The sequence below is a fragment of the Pezoporus wallicus genome, unplaced genomic scaffold, assembly GCF_028554395.1.
Source record: "Pezoporus wallicus isolate ANWC-B61680 ecotype Strahan unplaced genomic scaffold, APGP_CSIRO_Pwel_v1 contig_2492, whole genome shotgun sequence".
NCBI lineage: Eukaryota > Metazoa > Chordata > Aves > Psittaciformes > Psittacidae > Pezoporus > Pezoporus wallicus.
In genome coordinates, this window is record NW_026637796.1 from 1,692,454 (window position 1) to 1,712,716 (window position 20,263).

Consider the following 20,263-nt stretch of genomic DNA (forward strand, 5'->3'; position numbering starts at 1 on the left):
ACTTCTTGCTTAGTGGTTGCGTCTTAAAATTTAAGACGTTATTAAATCTCACCTATTGCCTACAACTGTATTTAAAACCAAAAGCAAACTCTTTCTTGAAGTGTTTGTTTTTCTGTCTGTGTCATGGACCAAAAAAACTAATGTATGACCTGAGACTTCTTTGTGCATTCAAATTTATGTGAGCTTATTAATGGAGGCCAACCACTAATAATAAATTTATGCTGTGTGTATAGCACAACTGTTAATCTCCTCTGACAACATGACTATGAATAATTTATAGATGTAGTTATCTTGAAATTTGTAGGGGTCATTAGCATTTTAATGAAAAAAATACAGCTGTTGTACTAAATATTCACTTTTTTTTCCCTTCTCCCCCAGTTAAGCGTTTCGATCTGTGCTTTGGGAGCAGCTGACAGTGTGCGGTAATGTGCTGACTGGCACTATGGGCAGGCGGTACCCAGGGGCTCACTATCGGCCAAGCAGCTCATGTACGTATGCAATTGGTGTAATCTATTTTTTGCTTTATTACTTTCGAAGGCTGCTAAGTTTATAAATTTTGCAATAATATTTGTAAAGGATACTGACATATTCTAATCGATGCCAGCTCTCCTGTGTGTGCACCCAAATGGTAAGTATATTGATCTGTGATTAAACTGCAGAGGTGTTTTCTAGAACTTTAAAAAGCGGCTTGTGGTACGAGTTGACCAAGTCTACTTCAGTGAGCTGTGTTTTGTGCTGTTTTGTGTTCAAGGTCTTCATTTATTATAGGATTCGAAAGTTTAGCTGCTATTTGTCTTCACTCCCATCCCAAGTTTTTCATGCAAGATACCTTCAAGTTAACAAACTACTTAAGCTTATCCTAAAATGTCACTCTGCACTGTAGCTTTAATTGCTTATAACTGCAACTAACATCTCTAGTTCAAATTATTTGTATGTTTCAGTTCAGTATTATTCAAGGTTTTTTTTTCTCTGTAAATATAATCCTATAGGATTATATTCCGTATCTCTTACTGAAGGTTGTCTTGTGTAAAAATGCAGTGGCAACTCCTCAGATTTACCACCTGCACCTTCCACTAACTAAGCAGACATATCTCATGCTGGTGCAGATGGCAGCCACCACACTGCAGTGGTTCCACAGTGCAGGCCGCATGAAATGATCTGACGTGGCCTTCCCTGGAGAGCTGTGTGGTAGAGCCCCAACTCCAGAAGGCTGCTGCCTGTCCTTGTGCACTTCCTGTTGATTCCTCAGGCTGCTGAGGTGAAGCTGTGATGGGTTAACTTTTGTATTCACTCATCTTTCTGCTGTAGCAGAAGAACATGGTCCAGTGTGGCTTCTCTTGACATCAAAGCCAGCTTAATAATCTCTCATTTCTGTACCATTCCTTCTCTTCTTTGTAAGACTTGAAAGCATTTGACACAGTCTCCCACAGCATCCTCACAGCTAAATTGAGGAAGTGTGGTCTGGATGATCAGGTAGTGAGGTGGACTGTGAACTGGCTAAGGAGAGAAGCCAGAGAGTTGTAGTCTATGGGGCAGAGTCTAGTTGGAGGCCTGTAACCAGTGGAGTGCCTCAAGGGTCAGTACTGGGACCAGTATTATTTAGTATATTCATCAATGATTTAGATGAGGGAATTGAGTGTACTATCAGCAAGTTTGCTGATGACACTAAGCTGGAGGAGTGGCTGACACGCCAGAAGGCTGCGCTGCCATCCAGCGGGACCTGGACAGGCTGGAGAGTTGGGCAGGGAGTAACTTGATGAAATATAACAAGGGAAAGTGTAGAGTCCTGCATCTGGGCAGGAACAACCCCAGGTTCCAGTATAGGTTGGGGAACGGCCTGTTAGAGAGCAGTGTAGGGGAGAGGGACCTGGGGGTCCTAGTGGACGACAGGATGACCATGAGCCAACACTGTGCCCTTGTGGCTAAGAAGGCCGATGGCATCCTGGGGTGTATTAGAAGGGGGGGGTTAGTAGGTCGAGAGAGGTCCTCCTTCCCCTCTACTCTGCCCTGGTGAGACCCCATCTGGAATATTGTGTCCAGTTCTGGGCCCCTCAGTTCAAGAAGGACAGGGACCTGCTGGAGAGAGTCCAGCGCAGGGCAACGAAGATGATTAAGGGAGTGGAGCATGTCCCTTATGAGGAAAGACTGAGGGAGCTGGGTCTCTATAGTTTAGAGGAGACTGAGGGGTGACCTTATTAGTGTATATAAATATATAAAGGGGGTGTGTCACAAGGATGGAGCCAGGCTCTACTCAGTGGCAAACAATGATAGGACAAGGGGTAATGGGTACAAACTGGAACACAAGAGGTTCCACTTAAACTTGAGAAGAAACTTCTTCTCAGTGAGGGTGACAGAACACTGGAACAGGCTGCCCAGGGAGGTTGTGGAGTCTCCTTCCCTGGAGACATTCAAAACCCGCCTGGACACATTCCTGTGTAACATTATCTAGGTGTTCCTGCTCCGGCAGGGGGATTGGACTAGATGATCTTTTGAGGTCCCTTCCAATCTCTAGCATACTGTGAAACTGTGAAACTTCTTTAAAAGCCTTGATTACCTCAGGCATCCAGCTCCACACATATTTGTGTTGGCTGATGCAAGTAGGAAACAGCAATGACAACTTACAGCTGTGGCAGGACAGGGACTTCTTGCCATTAGAAGTGAGAAACTGCATGGTGATGTCTTGTTTCAGAACTTGACTTTGTGAGATTTTCCCGAACCCTAAAGCTAAATTCTAGGAAGCAATAAAGCATGTTTACTCTCTGCTGAAGACTAGTCATAGATGTAATGAAGTTAAAATGTGTGTTAAAATGGTGCATTAGAACCAGCCTAGATACTACTTTTCCAAAAAGTTTGTCTCTGATATTAACGTTAAGATATTGTCTATATGAGAATGCGGGTAATAAATGGATGTTATAGTTTTGACAGGTCTCTGGTGGTCAAGTGCTGGAGTACGGAATTGGACTGATCTGTTTGAACCACTTGATGTTAGATACAAACACTAGCATTCAAACATGTCCTCCTGCTGTAGTATGGGGCATGATACCCACATCTCATGCCTAGACTTGAAGCTCAGAGCTTTAAAATGATCTAATGTAGAGGTAGTTTATCAGAGAGAAAAATAATGGGCATTAAATTCTTAACCAGAACAGCCTAGGGTGCTTTTCCTTTTGTCTAATTGAGCAGTTGCAGACAGCAAACAAGTAGAATTGTTTGCGTGGGGGAACACTGGGGTTCCTAGCACCTGCCAGGGCCAAAACTTGCATCGGAATCAGTCGGCACCAGAGCTCTGTCTTAGGGCTGAGATATCAGAATACCCCATTCATGATTGGTTTATACTTTTGTTAAGCCAAGAGTTCCCTTTCCTTAACCTGTCAGGGTTTCTAAGCCAGGAAACTTGCTTTATTGTTTGGTTTTGTTACTGTATGATTTGTGCAACTTCCCAGTGCCTAATGTAAGTGCTTTGGACATTCAACAATAGTGGTATTGAAATTGCCTAGTCTTTGGGAAATGCAGCTCATAATGAAATCTCTGATAGCAGATTAGATCTCAGTGAAAGTGCTGGTAAAATACATCATTTTGCTTTTGTTTTCTTTGCATAAATAATCACTAATTGCACCATCTCAGCTATTGTATTTCATGTTTGCAGTTGTTACAAACTTAATGTTGTACCATTAAGGACTTGGTGCAGCCTTAAGCCCTAGTCCCTGATTGATTTTTATCTTCTGTACATACATATATACCTACATGAAGTCTGAAGGGAAAAATAGATCTTGTGTGGAAAATGGCAGTTGTACTGCTTCTTTGGTGGCGAGATATTTCATCCATTTATGACGTTGACTCTTTTGTTGAAGGATTTCATAACTTTAACGAATATAATAGTGCATGGTCTTAGGAGAATGCAGAAGGTTTTATATTCAAGGAAACATGTAACAGTTTAAATAGAAAATAGCTTACTTGAAGCCTAGAGCTAGGAAATCTCTTTGAAATACAGGTGCTAAGTTAAAAAAAATAGCAAGGTGTTTAAAATGTAAAACAGAAAGCTGTGAATTTAATAGGTGCCTGCTAGTTTAGACTTTTTAGAAGTGTAATTAAAAAAGCAGTGATTTCTCTTGGTTACTGACAGTAAGCAAAGAAGTGTATCCCTGGCTCTGTCTAGCTTGTCCTTACTTAACACTCCCTCGTATGCATTTTGTTTGTTGGGGTTCTTTGTGTTTTTCTTCTGAGAAATGCTGACTGAGACTGTACAGTTTCCAGCTATTGAGAACCAGCTTTTGTAAACAGACTTCTCCCATTAATTTCTCCTGAGCTTCATATATATTTTTCTAACGTTTGCTCATGAAACTTTGTGTTGGCTGCAGCAGCTCTCCTGAAAACAGCACTGAAAACCAATTAGTATTGTTGAGGTAGCCTCAAATTTTCTTTCATACTGAAGTGTTTATTTCTGTGCACATAGTAAAAGGGTTTTGTATGTCTGGAAAAAGCTTTTTAAAGGGTTGTCCATGCATGTCCTGTCCCCAGCATAATACTTTATTTTCATTACTTGCAGTGTTTTGCACGGTACTGAAATCTAAGCGAAGTGTTTCAGAGAGAGTGGAATTGGTTCCAGTGCCATTCTGCTGGCATTAAATGCTCATGAAGGATTTAAACACCAGCAGTGATGAGCTGCAGAGTTTTGTGAGAGTGCTTAAAAAAAACAAACAAACCAGCAAACCTCTTTTTCAGAAGACACCAGAAGTGAGGAAATGCAGGAATTTGTGGGTGGTGGTTTCCGGCACTTGCTGACCTTTGGAGTGTGCCAGGGTGGAGGCGCAGTTCCTGCAATGGCACGTCAGCATTCGCCTTGCGCCAGGAGCTTTCCCAGCAGCCCTCACTGCCCATGGAAGACGGTGCCTGTCTCCCACCCTTAAGTCATCCACTTGGTTTGTGGCAGGCAGAGGTGGACTTTTATTTCTTTTTTTGAACTATTGGTCGTTTCGTACTTAAAACAACTCGAACTACAGCTCATGTGGAATGATTTATTGATACAGTTCTGCCAGTGTAATTACTAGAGCTGACTACAGTTTTATTTCAGAAGCTTCTGATGGAGGGTGATACTCTTCCCCTCTCCCCCTCCTCCCCAAGCAAACCTCTTTGGGGAAATACCATTTTGATAAAATGTTCATAAATCAAGGATGAGGGTGAAAGGGAGTATCCCTGCTGGGAAGGTACTCCCCTGGACTGCAGAAGGAAGAGGATTGAGTCTCACTTCTTCCTGATCATCTCCCATGCCAGAGCTTCTCTTATAAATAATTAAATATACTTAAGGGCATAGAGAGCAGGGTTGATCTTATAAACTCGGGGTTTGATTTCTTTCCTGGAACACTCAAATTCTTGCTCTACCTTTGTCTCTTCAGCTTCCCAAGGAGTGCCAAGCTGCTGCCTTACTTGCTCTGGGGCTGTCCCCTGCTGCTGCTCTTGCAGGGGACTGTTGCTTAGTGAAACTGCTGAAAAGTCGTCACTGCAGTAAAATAAGGAAACAGATGTGAGAATGGTAACATTATAAGTAACAGCAAACCACTGAAAAAAACCCAAACTTAGAATTGTAGAATCAACTAGGTTGGAAAAGACCTTCAAGATCATGAAATCCAACCTCTAGTCCAACTTCTAGTTTTGCAGTCAGTGCCAGTAAGTACCATTGCAAATGTTAGCCCAAAATGAGTTGGCGTGACAAGCCTGTAGGTTTGATTTGGAACCACTTCCAGAGTAACATGAAACTCATCCAGAGAGGCACTCTGACCCTCAAGGAGGAGTGTATCCACTGTGCAACTCCCGGCAGAAGCATCCCAGTAAAACATCTGCAAAATGCTGCCCTAAATCTTACCTTTTCTATCCAGGGAAAGATATCTTGGTGTAAATGAGGCTCAAGCTTTAGCACTGCTCAGCTAGTGTAAAGTTGCTGAAAAGCTGCACCTTATCACTGGGTAGGAATATAGATGATTCATGAAGTGAAAATTGCAGAAGCACCCAATGACACATACATTGCTCTCTCTGTTAAAGCCTATCTTGTTTAGGTTTCTGCCTTTCCTGGGAAGCTATGTGGAGACTTGCACAGCAACTTCACTGAGGTCTCTTAGGTGATCTTGGTGAAGCCCCAAAACCTGTGCTAGTTTGCACAGATAGGAGCTGATTCAGAACCTGAATACAAAAAGCTTTTTCTAAGAACTGCGTATTAATCTGAGTGTATATTGTCACTTCCAGTTTTATTTCTCAGCATAATTAAATAGTACCCTTGTCCCAGGCGCATTTCTTCTTCACAGTGAAACAGTGAAAGAGATAGAGTGCTTTGAAGCTGAAGGTTTCCTGGTAAATTCTGCTTGGGGTTGTGCGTATTCATGGAGAACCACCATGGTACCAGATTTGTATCATGTGTTTGTCCCCTTTCAGAGGAGCCCCAGTTCCTTTGCTGTTGAAGTGCCTTGTGGAGATCTATGAGTTTGTATACAAGAAACAGGAGTAGAGGATTTTGGCTAGTGCATTAAGAACTCAAGACTCCCTGTTGCAATTCAAGCCAGTAGTACTAGTAGCTGGTTCTTTTCCACTTGTTCAGTGTCTTCTACAGCTAAGTTTGCTGTTTGTTGAAACTGAGCCCACTTTTAGCCACACTTCAGTGTAATTAATATAAATGCCAATCACTGCAGTTGCTTTTTTGTTATGCTCTCCTTCCACTTCATTATGGATTGATCTGTTTGGTTTATGGGGACCATAAAGCAAATACGATAGTTTGATTTTATTTATGAGCATGTGGTTTTGTTTTATATATGAGCACTCTGGGTAGAAGTTTCTCAACAGCATTCTCAAGGAGCTCTACTTGCTACAGCAGGCCAAGATGAAAGTTATTCCTGCATTCTAGTACCATAATTATACTGGGAGAGTTACTAAAGGGTATGGCCATTTTAGTAATCTCTCAGCATTTTGTCAGCTGAAGCACTACTGCAACAGTTAGTTTTAAATTGGTTTATGTTTTGAAGTATTTCTGATTTGTCCCATTTAAGTTTGGTTGAAGACCATCTGTAGGTTTGCAGGCAGCCTTCAGCCTTGCTGACATGTGGCTGTGTAATAAACTTTATTTTAGTTCAGTTTTAATTGAAAAACAGTTTAGAAGCGTGGAGACCTTTTCTGTGCTCTGAAGTACATCCTATTCAATTACTGAGAGCAAGGGATATGCAGATAGGACATGTGAATTCAACTTTAAGACAGTTTTAACAGGTGTGGTTAAAAGTGCACATATAATAATCTTACTTAGGTGAGATACAGAATGTTTTTAATGAGTGTGGAACAGAAGCAATCTTGTCAGTGTGCACAATCTTAATCTCCTTTCCTCGAGAGACCTGATAGTCTTATTTTACCAAATCTAATGCTCTGCTCTGTAACTTTCTAGTACTCTCACTTTTTGTTCCTGACATGGACAGTGGGATTGAGTGTGCCCTCAGCAAGTTTGCCGATGACACCAAGCTGTGTGGTTCAGTTGATACGATGGAGGGAAGGAATGCCATCCAGAGGGACCTTGACACACTTGTGAGGTGGGACAGTGCCAGCCTCATTAAGTTCAGCCGAGCCAAGTGCAAGGTCCTGCACCTGGGTCAGGGTAATCCCAGGCACAGCTACAGGTTGGGCAGAGAAAAGATTCAGAGCAGCCCTGTGGAGAAGGACTTGGGGGGTGTTGGTCGATGAGAAAATGAACATGAGCCAGCAGTGTGCGCTTGCAGTCCAGAAAGCCAACTGTATCCTGGGCTGCATCAAAAGGAGCGTGACCAGCAGGTCAAAGGGGGTGATCCTGCCCCTCTACTCTGCTGACAGGTCTCAATTTACTGTTGGCAATTGAGTTTGCAAACACAAATTGAAATTGGAGGTTTTTGTTACCTATATTGAAACATTTGATACACACATTTTTATTTCTTTTCATATAGTAGAGAGTCTACTGAAAGATTATTTCCTATTTATTTAATTTTCAGGTTTTCATCTCTAGAGCCCAATTTGACACTGAGTACAATCTTAGAGTAACAAGAAGAATATTTGGGTGTACCATGCTTTTTCAAATGCATTTTAAGATCTCAGCTTTGAGGCAGTGATAATCATAGAATGGTCTAGGTTGGAAGAGACCTTAAAGATCATCTAGTTCAACCCTTCCTGACATGGGCAGGGAAACCTTCCACTGGACCAGGTTGCCCAAAGCTCTGTCCAGTCTGGCCTTGAACATGTCCAAAGGTGGGGCAGCCACAACTTCACTGGGCAACCTGTGCCAGTGCTTTACCACCCTCACAGTGCAGAATTGCCTCCCAATATCTAGTCTAAATCTCCCCTCTTCCTGTTTAAAACCATTACCTTTGTCCTGTTACTACATACCCTTGTAAAAAGTCCCTCTCCAGATTTCCTGTCACCTCCTTCAGGTACTGGAAGGCTGCTTTAAGGTTTCCCCTGAGCCTTCTCTTCTTCCAGGCTGAACATTGCTAACTCTCTCAGCCTTTCCTCATAGAAGAGGTGCTCAAGCTCTCTGAGCATCTTCATAGCCTCCTCTGGACTCACTCAAGCAAGTCCACGTCTCTCTGTGTTATAGCCCTCAGAGCTGCACACAGTACTCCAAGTGGGGTCTCACAAGAACAAAGTAGAGAGGGAGAATTACCTCCCTCGACCTGCTGGTCACACTTTTGATGCAGCCCAGTATACAGTTGGCTTTCTGGGCTATAGTGTAAATGCTGGATCATGTCGAGCTATGTTGTCCCTCCATCAGATATTTGAGCAGTTGAAGTCCCCAGGTTGCTCAAAACTGTTGCTACCAGTCTAGGTAATTTGCGAGTAAAAAGATTTCTGGATAATTTTGATAAGAGCTTAATGTGTTAACAGCCATAACTTTATCCAATGTAATTTAGAGGGCTGGTGAAATCATGCTGGCTGGCCATCAGAAGTTTGTTAAAATACGTTAGTTTAAAAAGAGAAGCTGAGATGTCTGCATTATGTGCATGCTGTTGGTTGCTCTGAGAGAAGCAGATTGTGCTCAGGACTATGCAGTGTTTCTAGGCTTTGCAGGGACAGTGGAGTGTTTGCGAGCTGCAAATAGCAGGGCCACAGGCAAGATGTGGGGGAGGTGGTTAATGAAATGATGATAATCTTTTCTTTTGGGGGTTTGTTTTTTTTTTTTTCTTTTTGTCCAGCACAGCATCTGTGCTGCAGCTTAACTCATCCATTGCATCTGACGGGGGTCAGTTAACATTTTTGCTCTTCCTGTTAATAATGCTGTGACATATGCTTAATCTCTTCCCTGCTTTCTCTGCTTGTGTCTCCTGGTCAAAGAGTGTGGTATTGGGCTGGTGCCATTATGAACAGCTGGAAAACTGGTACTGGACCCTGCAGATTTCCTTAACCCTGTTAAGAAATTGATCATACTTTAAATGGTTCTTGCTTCCTGATTTAGGAGCTACCGAATGATCAATGTTAAATTTATGTGGGGCTGAAAAATCCCTAGTTTAAACCAAGCTAAATCAGTCTAAGTCAGGTGCCAAATCCATGGCTGTTGATTCCTTTCTGTTACTCCACTAAGCCTATGGGTAGGCTTGCCTGTGTTACAGAGCATTTTGGTTACCTCTTTTTTCTTTTTTTTTTTTTAAATTTTATTTTATTTTATCCCTGAAGAAGCTTATCCTAGCTTTCTTTTTCATATGGTTTCATCCTGCTTTGGTTTGGGTGATTCTGATCAGCTCTGATTACACATTGTTTATTTTCATACTTGGTAAGAGTTATTTTTGCCTCCAAAAATAACTTGAGGCTGAAGTTTCAGGATTGGGAGACCAAGACCTTCTTGCTTTATCGGTCATTTCAGTTGCAGAAATTTAAGTTACAGTTTCTGAGCTTGTATCTCTGTATAAAAGAGAATGAGATTTATGCTTGTGCCCCATGTTAGCATTTAAAGTAGCGTTGTTTGTAAATAACAAGTCTGAGGTGCGATCTTTATTGTAGAGATTGAATAATTTGTATATCAAATAAAAAAAAAGAGTTAAGACTCAGAAGCTTAATTTACACAACAGAATTAGAAAAAATGCCTGAGGTTTACTTAGCAAATGTTGCTGTGAATGTATAGATCCGATGACAGAAGGTCTTATTATCTGTGCTTGCAAGTAGCCAATAGATAAAACACACTCCATCTTCTTGCTGTGACAATGCTGTTTTTTCCTGCCAGACTGTTCCATTCTACACAGGGGGAGAAATCTAATTAATGGGAGAAAATTGAATTTGGAAAAGACTTAGTATGCCATCTCATTTGTTCCCTTAGTAAATGCAGGATTAATTCTGACTGCATGTCATGGTTATGCCTTATGTAAATGAAAGAATTGCTCTTTATTTCTCCAGTTGATCACTCAATTTAATACTCTAGTAGCGTGAGATGACCCAGGTCATCTGCAATACAGAGTTTCAGTCAGATAGTCAAATACACACTGATTATTTAGATATATCTATCTTGATAAAATTGTAAGTAAAGTAGCAAAGGTTTTAGCCTGTTTATTTCTGTAATTTTAATTGTTTTTCTTTTGTAGCTGTTAGAATCTGATTCTGAGAGGCATCTTGTCTGAGTTTTTTGCTGGATGAGGAATTTGGCTGTGTGGGGAGGGGGAGGGCAAAAATGCAAATGTGAAAGCACGCTCTACTTGTGTGCTAGAACTCATTGCAGGATCTAAAGTTGTTTTTTCCTTAATATTACTTAAAGACAGATCAGCATTATGGATTTCCATTAATAAAAGCATCACTAGAACAGAGACAGCACTGCTGCCAGGCTGTTGCAGTCAGTTGGCAGCATGATTAGCTCTAAAAGGAAAAAATGTCATTATTGGAGCAGCAGGAGCTGGCAGAAGGTGCCTTCTGGGGAGGCAGGACAGAAAGCTGGTTACTGGACAGTGATTTCAGTAGGACTAGGGAAAGCGGGAGTAGGTGGACATAAGAGAATCTGCCTTTTGCAAGCAGGTCAAAGTGATGGTTTTGTCATGATGGGAGGACAGAGCCAGGGTGGAGCAGACAGGGTGGCAGTGATTCCCTGCTTGAGCAGGGTTCTTGGACTAGATGATCTTGACAGGTCTTTTCTATCTTCAGCAACTCTGAGGTTTTTATAGAAGAGTCTGCAGATGGGTTTGAGAGCACATGTGCAAGCTGTTTGCAGCCCTGTTCCTTTCCTGCTCTTGCATTCCCAAAATGGCTTTGCCCGCTGTCGGAATTTGCTTTCCTGGCTTTGTTAAGCTTTCTCTCTCCAGTTTCCAGGCTCAGTCCAGCAGAGACGTTAATGCTGGAGGGAGCAGCAAAAAGAAAACCACTGGCTGTAGCAACATCATCGCTTGCTCTGATCTACAACAGCACCTTATTCAAGTGTTTTCCTTCCCTTTTCCTTCTGAAAGTGTTTAACATCCTCTGGAATTTGTTTATATACATAGGCGAGAAGGAGTACAATGACACTTAACACTAAGAAAGTTTCTAGTCTTGATTTAGCTTTCAGCTGCATTAATGTTAATCTAGACTTTATTAGGATGCTTTTGGCTGACATTTTGTTTAACTATTACCATTTAGCTGGTCTTAGTCAAAAAATGAATGCAGATATAAGAACATAGTGTGTTAGTGTATTTAATTAAGAATTAATGTTTTAGCATTGGAATTCCTCCTTTGAAGCGGAGGGAGTTAGCTAGCGTTGAGTTACAGTCCTTGTATAACGGAGGTGTTGTCTCTAGCTGCTTAGGATTTGACGACAGCCAAAGCGTACAGGTCCCTATAGCATGAGCTTGTCATTAAATGTTCTGTACTTAACAGATTAAAGGAAATCTGCATTATGAAAAGGTTTGTATTATTTCTTTCCTATGTTTCCTAACCATAATGGCAGAAGGAGTCATAAGTGCATAGAAGTGCCTTGTCTCCCAGTGTATTCACATCCAAACCAGACTAAGGCAAAATGGCTTCCTTGAGAGAAGATGACCAGGAAGGAGTCCTGTACAAGAGCTTGCTGCTAGCTTGCTTTTTATGATTCCCTTCTGTGGGATCAGCCCTGCAGCCTATGCTTCCTGGTTTCACATGCTGGATCTCATCCTGCAAACTTTCATGTGAACATGCCTGACTGCTCTGTTTCTTTTTACCAGTTCTGCTGTAGTTTCCCAAGCATGCTGTAGCTGGGTCATGGGGGAGAACCCAGTGTTTTCTAATGTCATGAAGTTTTTGCTAGAATATGTTGATTAAAACTGGAGAAATTATTGAACTTGTGGTCCTCAAGCGTACATTAAGAAAAATGTCATTATTTTTAATTGGTGTAAACTAGCCTCTCCCATACTTTAATCACTGTCAAATATCACTGAAAGCTCAAAAGATCCTCACTGTTATGTTCCAGGGTTTGTTTAGAATGCTTAACGTGTCTCAGGAACTTCTGAAATGTGGTAGTTTTATTTTGTGTTTTCCTTTGGTTTTAATTCTTAAATGATCCCTCTTTTCAGATTTCAAATTATAATCTATTTCCTGATGCATTGCTGACGCCCCGTGAGCCATGTCAGAAGTACTTCCAGGTCAGATGCCCTTTAAAAGATTCTGCTATGCAAATATGTGAAACTTTTCTCTTCTTTTCCTCCTTCCCAGGCCCATATTTAACTTTCATTTTGCACTTATCCATAAAAGAGCCAGCACTCTTTTCTTTTTAACAGTGCTTTTTGAATAGATTGTATTCAACTTTTAACAAAGTATTCCTATAGACAATACAATGCAAAAATGTCTTATTAGAGGTAAAGACAACTCAATCATGCACTATTTTGTGTTTGCAATGGCATTTTCTCTTTCCTCTTTCCAGCTCTGTAAGGTTTATGACAAGATTGAAAAACCTCAATAAAGCCATTGAAGTAATAGTGTTATTTGTATTATTATGATGCTTAGAAAATTTAGATTACTTTGTGTTAAACATGTTATAGTGGTAAAAGTATATTAATCTATATCTGTAGGCATGTATCTAAATGTTAGAAGTACACAGTTGAGACAGTATTTGTTTTTAAAAGTAAGCAAGCTAAACCCATTAATGAATTGCTATGACAGATCTTCTACCTACTTAAGTGCTGTCTTTAAGCACCAACATTTAATATTGTTCCCAGTAATCATAACATTCTAATTATTCTTACTTTTTCACCAGTCCAATATTTTTTTATTATAATACCCTATTTTTACTCACTCACAACTTGCCACTCTTCATCTGCTTTAGCTGAGATACCCGTATCAACTCAGTGATTCCTGGTCTGCTTGTCCATTTGCGTTTGCTTTTCAGCAGAAAGCAGTTGAAGGAAGGGTGCCCTGTGCCTGTATCATTGCCTTTGCTGGTGGCCAGGAAGCATGAGGAACTTCCCGAGGTGGGGGGACAGGGTCTGCCTGCATCAAGGTCCTGGAACCCCTGGCACAGGGTGTTGGGTTGGCTGGTGAGGGGCACCGCAACAACATGTGTTAGGAACCCCTGGGGTGAGGGAGGCAGGGACACTGGGAGAGACAAAATAGAAGATAGGGGAGGTCGGTGATTGGGATTTCAGTCTTGAAATTAAAGGCACAGGAAGAAGTTACATTTCCTTGAAGTTTTCATTATAAAGTTGGAACGTGCTTCCCCTGGGAAAAGTGACATGTTTTGAGTATCACATTGTCTTCTATGAAGGAGGAGGGACAGGCTGTTGCTCTTCTTCCTTGTGCTGTTCTACTGTGCAGTCTAGATTTTCTTCAGTGTATTTAAGCATTTCCTTGCATTCAAATTTTTGCAAAATTTTGCATGTGCATTCAGATGTTTTCCAGCACTTCAGTTAGTCCTGGTCTGGTAGCAACTTCTGCTCCTCAGGTGCAAGTCCTGCCCTTTCACATCTGTATTTCTTCTTCTCTTTTTGCCTCTTCTGTTGCTTTTCTTTGTATCTGCTTCCAAGAATCGAGGGAAGCTGGCTGCGTACATCCCAGATCCTGGCTATGAGTGCAGGGTGATGGCTAGTGAGCAGGCACCTGTCTCTTGAGAGAAGTCCGCTCTTCCCTGTGCGCAACTTGTCATACTTTTTGCATGTTCATTGATCATTTTTTGGATGGGGCTTGGAGCAACCTGGTCTAATAGAAGGTGTCCCTTCCCATGGAGGGGAGTTGGAACTAGGTACCTTTAAGGTCCCTTCCAGTCCTAACTATTCTATGATTCTGTGATAAGTGGATCATTTGAAATGAGGCCAGGAGGGTGATGGTGTCTAGTGAAAGGTTCATTTTGACACTTTCCTGCTTATGATCATACACCAAACCAACTTAGCACCCAGCTTGCAAACACTGCTTGGGTCACAAAGACTTGTGGAGCTTTGGCTCAGTCATGGATCAGTGCCAGTGTTCTTCATAAATCAGTTGGGGAATTTTTTGAGCAGATTAATAAAACATAATACATTTTTTCAATGTTTCTATGTGCTTATTCTTACAACATTTTTTGATAAGCAAAATGTGAACAGCAGGATCCTGGCTGAAGATAATCTGGCAGGCAGATATGTAAGCTTTATCTAGGAAGATTATTTTTCTAAGAAATATTTTTAGTGGTAAAAATAGTGACAAACATTGCATGAAGCAGCTCACTTGTAACAAAGGAGAAGAATAAATTTCAGTCTTGTTCCAGATTGTGGCAGTTTTATTTATTGATGGAAACCAGAAATGCTTGTTTTAATTTGCTGAAGCATAAAATAAAATACAATCTAGTGAAATCCGTAGATACCGTGTGATTCAATAGATTCTAAAGGTCAGGTAGTGGGTCAAAATTATCCTGCCCTAATGTCTGTTTTTTTTTTAATGTAACTTCCAGACTTCTAATGGCTTTGGAAAAACATAAAGCAGCCACTCCATAAACACAGCCCATTTCATGGTTTTGATTAAAACATGTGCTTTGGTAACATCAGATGTGACCTTGCTTTCATTATACTTGGTTAGATTTAGGTTAGTTGCAGACAGCAACGTGTTTTGTTGTCATACATGAAGATTATGTGATAGTTGTGTTTTGTAAGTCTTTTGTGGCTAGAGCTGAAATTGTTTCTAGGATGTTTGTGACTGTTACCTAAGCTGGTGGCTTTTTCGTAGTGTGCATGAGGTGACCTGTCTTCCAAAGAATTTGCAGTTGGTCTAGACCTGACTGACTGGGGCTTGAGAAAATGGCAGACATGAACATTCGTAAAGTCTACTTTAAATTCTGTTTTGAGCAAGTTTTGGAAGTTGTTCTTGGTGGGTGATTCAGGGAGCAAAGAGTATAGCTGCTCTGCTTTGTTTTAAATGAACCAGGGTGATGGTTGGAAGTGTGCAGCTTTGACAGCACATCAAAGACAAGGGAACACTAGCAACTGAGTGTGCGTTTAGGTAACATTGTGGAGTGCTCCTTTTCATCCTGTGTTTATGTATATGTTCTTTTAAAACCCACATATTTAATCTCTTGTAAATCTGTACAGCTATCAATTCTGTTATATATCAAATACACAGTGATGCAGCATTACTCAGCTGGACTGATCTGTCATCGGCTAGCTCAAATTACAGCTTTTCATTCCTGGGTAAGCCCCAAACACGTTTTTATGTGCAATATAAGCAGTCAGTGATACCTGAGAATTAGGAACAACAGCAAGGGTGTTTCCTGCTGTGGCAGATGGGAGTGATTTATTAATTGGCCTCTAATTTGGTTGCTAGGTGTCAAACAGCAGTGACTGTTACAGTATGTAAAGTGAGGTGTTCACGCAGTTGTGTAGATTAGTGAGAGCCAGAAATAGACAGTACAGGAACAAATTACAGTTTAAAAAAAAGTATATATTGTCTGATTATTTTTCATAGCCTAAAAATCTGTTCCCTCAATAAACTAAATACTTTTTCAAAATGTGAGCTGCACCCCTGGCTAACAAAATTAAAAAACTTGCCTACAAATAGATAAATAAATGGTTTTATTTAGTGGTGGAATACGTGTACTGTGCCCTAGGATGTACGCTTTGTCCTTAAGCTTGAACTTTGTGAACTGTAGAAATAGTGACCCATCTTCCTCTCTGGAGTAGCCCTTTCTTTAAAGCTGATTGAATTAGAGCAGGATATTTTGCCAGGGGATTCCTCCCCCCTCCAGAAATGAAATGCACCTTTTTGAAATAATCTACTGTTTACATCACTTACCTTCTGACTCTCTACTTTCCACCTCAAAATAAAAGAAAAAACACAGGGAAGGGGAGAGAAAGACAAAGAGCAGAGAAAATGCAGGTGTTAGGAGACAACAGCTGACTGGCCAGTCAGGCTTAAAATTAATGGTACTTGAGTTCTACCCTCGCTGAAAAAGGAGCAGCATCTGCCTGTGTCTCTTAGAAATTTCTTACAATTTCTTCTTCCTAGTGCTTAGGACTTGAGGAGTTCTTCCCCTTGTCCTCATAGGTAGATATGAAATACTAGAATGAAATCATGATAAGGACGACTTCTGGACCCTCAGACATTTGCAGAGGGCACCTCTTCTGTCCCTAAGCCTGCTTGAAACAGAGACATGGAAAACTGCCCTGAAACTGCCTTGTATAGTGTCAAGCTTCCTGGTTATTCTCAGCTTCATGGTCCCAATGATTTTTTTTCCCCCCCCCCCGCCTCTGTTTTTCCTTATTAAATAAGTTCAGCTTTTGTCTATTGTCTTACCCACTTAGGTTGTTGTAATTTTCCTGCTGTAAACCAATTATGTAAAGTGCTGCATCCCTGTACCAGAAGCCCTAACAAGATAGTGTATGCAATGAATTAGTCTGTTTCATGACTGTCTCTTTTGCTTTTCTAGTTGACTCTGGCGTGGACGCATTGGCAGTGTTTATGGCAAGCGGCAGCACGACGGACGTTGTGAACCGCAACAGCCCTGCCACCCCACCCAACACGCTCAACCTGCGCTCCTCTCACAATGAACTTCTGAATGCAGAGATTAGGCACACAGAGACCAAGAACACCACTCCTCCAAAGTGCAGGAAAAAATATGCGCTGACTAACATTCAGACAGCCATGGGTCTTTCTGATCCAGCAGCACAGCCCCTTCTGGGGAACGGCTCTGCCAATATAAAGCTGGTAAAGAATGGAGAAAACCAGCTCAGGAAAGCTGCCGAGCAGGGACAGCAAGATCCCAACAAAAACCTCCCTGCCACTGCAGGCATAAACGTAACTTCTGAGAAGTTTGAAGGCAAAGAGCCGATCCCACAGGATTCCTCTGGCTGTGAAATACTACCCTCACAGCCAAGGAGGACCAAGAGCTTTCTGAATTACTATGCAGATCTAGAGACATCTGCTAGAGAGCTAGAGCAGAGTTTTGTTACGATGGAAGATAAATCTGCACAAAGCAACAGCCAGGCATCTACCATTATTGTCAATGGGGAAGGCTTGCCCCGGAAACAAAACAAGCCATCAAGCCCAGAGGATGGCCAAGTTGCTGCAGTGTCATCAAGCCCTGAGACTAAGAAAGACCACCCAAAAACAGGGGCCAAAACAGATTGTGCCCTCCATAGGATTCAAAACCTGGCCCCAAGTGATGAGGACTCCAGCTGGACTACGCTGTCGCAGGACAGTGCCTCGCCGAGCTCGCCTGATGAAACAGGTATGCAAGTAAAGGCTGCTCACAGCCACTGGTCTAGAAACATGCTGCTTCACTCTTCTCAGCTGGTGGCTAGAAGAAGAGATGTGATTTAGTGGTGCTTTAGTGGTGGGGAAGCTGCTTTAGGAAAGGGACCAGCAAATGCTACAGACAGGATCCTACAAATAGGCTAACTGCACCTTTTCTAGTTTTTAAATAATTGTTGTTCACTAATCAGTGGGTGCATGTTGTGAGAAGTACATGATTACCTGGAGATGCTAAACTATTGATAGCTGCCTGCACACAACAAACTTTTCTGAACAATGATTTTTATGTTCAGCAAAGATTTTTACTTTTCTAATACAAAACTCTGAGTGTCCCCCCTTTGCCCCAGTCATTTGATGGAATTCTTTTACAGAAGGCCTCCCAAACCTTGGGTCATTTAATTTCTCTGTTTTGGGTTTTTTTGTGCAACAGTTCCATACAGTAACTCAGAAGCTGAAACCATGGCAGTTCATATTTTGCAAGCCTGGGATAATTATTTATTTGAGCAATAGTGATGACTTCTGCACTAGCTTTGCTTTGATGTACAGCACATCTGTATTATTTTTAAAACTCTAGAGCTCTCATTTATTCCAGTTAATGGGCTCTATACTGGCTTGGGTATAAAGCAAGTGATAAAGGTGTGTGGGGCTAAACAAGCTTGTCATACATTGTTTTCTGATTTAAGTGGTTTTGTTATTACAGCACACAAATTATATATTATTTGGAGGCTACTGCAGTCTAAATCCACATAACATGTCAGTTGTGCATGATTATGACAATAGTGAGTTATTTTAATGTGTAGGGAGCTTCAAAATCGCAGCCAGAAGCACTTTGTGCCATATAATGAATCTTCTGATCTTCTTTTTTATATGTAACAAACCTTTGCTGTTAAAAGGGAAAATTTTCATGAAGTCATCTCTTGACATGCAAATGAGAAAGGTTTCAGTTTACTAAAATTGCTATTTGGGTTAATGCTGTTTCTTGGGATACTTGATATGTATGTGATATCATTGATAGCATTTTCTGGAGAAGCTACCAACAGGAGGCATTTAGGTAACTTAATGCTGAGCTTGTCAGATCCTTCTGTATTTGTACTTGACCCAGGTTTGGCAATGAGAAGCTGCGGGTAGAAAATTTACATTTACTGAAAACTAGCTCCCTTAGTAACCACTGTGGAAATAAAGGGGAACTTTAGCTGCTGAGTATGGGGAGTTTCCTTGTTAAAAAAATAAAATAAAATTAAAAACAATTCATAAAACCCTTAGAGTTCACCTCTCTTCTAAGGCAGAATAAAGGGCTTTTTTAAAGTATCTCTACCATACCAGCAACCAGTATATGACAAACAGGCAGGTACAGAAAAGACATCCAGATATCCAAGTTCAGTCTCTGTAAGAAAAGAGGTTCAAAAACAGTCCTAGAAAACCTCAGAATTGCCTTTCAAGAGCAAAGTTGTAGAGAAGTTTCTTTCTTATCCCTGCGGTCACTGTCAGAGAGCACTGAATAGGACATAGGACCTGTTATACTGGCTTGGATCACTGATTTTAAGATGCCTGTGTAAGTATGGACTCTAAAAACATCCAACATCCAGCTTTTGCAACTTGCAGACATCCATCTCTTAGGATTGTTGACTACCTTGAGTTTACCTCCACTCCGATAAAAATGCTGCATTGTTTCCAGTTTCCTTAAAAAAATGAACTTAACAATTGATATGATAGAAGAGGGCTCCAGAAGTCAAATGTAGAGTTGCCATGGATGCCAGGATGACTCATAACTTTTACAAGTATCTCCACACTGACTCATTTAGAGGCAAATTTTCTAGTTGTCCTTAGGTTCTCCAGCCTTCTAGATTTTAATAGTGTGCCATCCCTAGGCAAGTTCATATATCTTCAAGGATGTTTGAAGGGCAATAAATAAGAGGTGAAACAAAAGTTGAGTAAATGAACTGAACTTTCTTTTCCGAGGCAGTGTCAAGAACAGTTAAGTGTTTTGCATGGTAATAAACTGTGCCTCTTCCATATCTTTCCCAAGCATTACGTGAGTTACTGTGGTGCCAGTTGGCAAGCATCCACCTCTCACCGTGCTAGGTCAAGCTACAGGAGTTACCTCACTTGCCAAAATATTGGGTGCTGTTGCAGTGGGTGGGGTTGGAGGTGCTGAAGGAAATAGAGTAGCACTTGCTGCTTGCTGAAATCCACTTGCACCTTTCTGCCATACTTGGGACAGAGAAGTAGCTTCCCAGAAGCAGAAAATACATCCAGTACGTTTGTTAGTGGTGGTTGACTGAAAACCTGAGACATTCCCAGGGAGCCATATCTAGCCCCTCTGAGGCCATAGAGTAGATGTGAGCCCCCACATTTAGGAATAGGCAAGAAGAAGAAATCTCAGAAAGCGAGGACTGGTGATATCTTGGCTCTCTTGTGATTTCTGATACGGTTTTAAACCTCCCTTCTGTGAACATGTTGCCCCAATGGCCTCATGCCATCTGTTCCAGAGGCGTGTGGTGCTTTCCTGTGGTAGATTTTTCCATTTTTCTTAGTGTAGTCTTTCATTCCTTGTTGTCTTTGTGTGCCAGCATGGGTGAAGGGAAGCCCTCCTGATTTGGGGAGTTATGCAGCAAGCCCTCGTGGCACCCATCCTAGC

The 20,263-nt window shown here is 41.4% G+C and overlaps 1 protein-coding gene across 10 annotated transcripts in view; it reads left to right on the plus strand.

Annotated features, from left to right (window-relative positions):
• The first annotated feature begins 378 nt into the window (after positions 1-378).
• Positions 379-20,263, plus strand: part of APBB2 (amyloid beta precursor protein binding family B member 2) — a 112,533-nt gene continuing 92,648 nt past the window's right edge. For 5 of the 10 annotated variants that reach the window (XM_057407536.1, XM_057407537.1, XM_057407542.1 and 2 more), the window contains exons 1-3: positions 379-488; positions 12,492-12,560; positions 16,802-17,602. In XM_057407536.1, coding sequence (XP_057263519.1) covers positions 12,542-12,560; positions 16,802-17,602 — 820 coding nt within the window. In that variant the 5' untranslated portion in view covers positions 379-488; positions 12,492-12,541. The remainder of the gene's footprint in view (positions 489-12,491; positions 12,561-16,801; positions 17,603-20,263) is intronic. The other 5 variants (XM_057407533.1, XM_057407534.1, XM_057407540.1 and 2 more) reach the window with 1 other exon arrangement.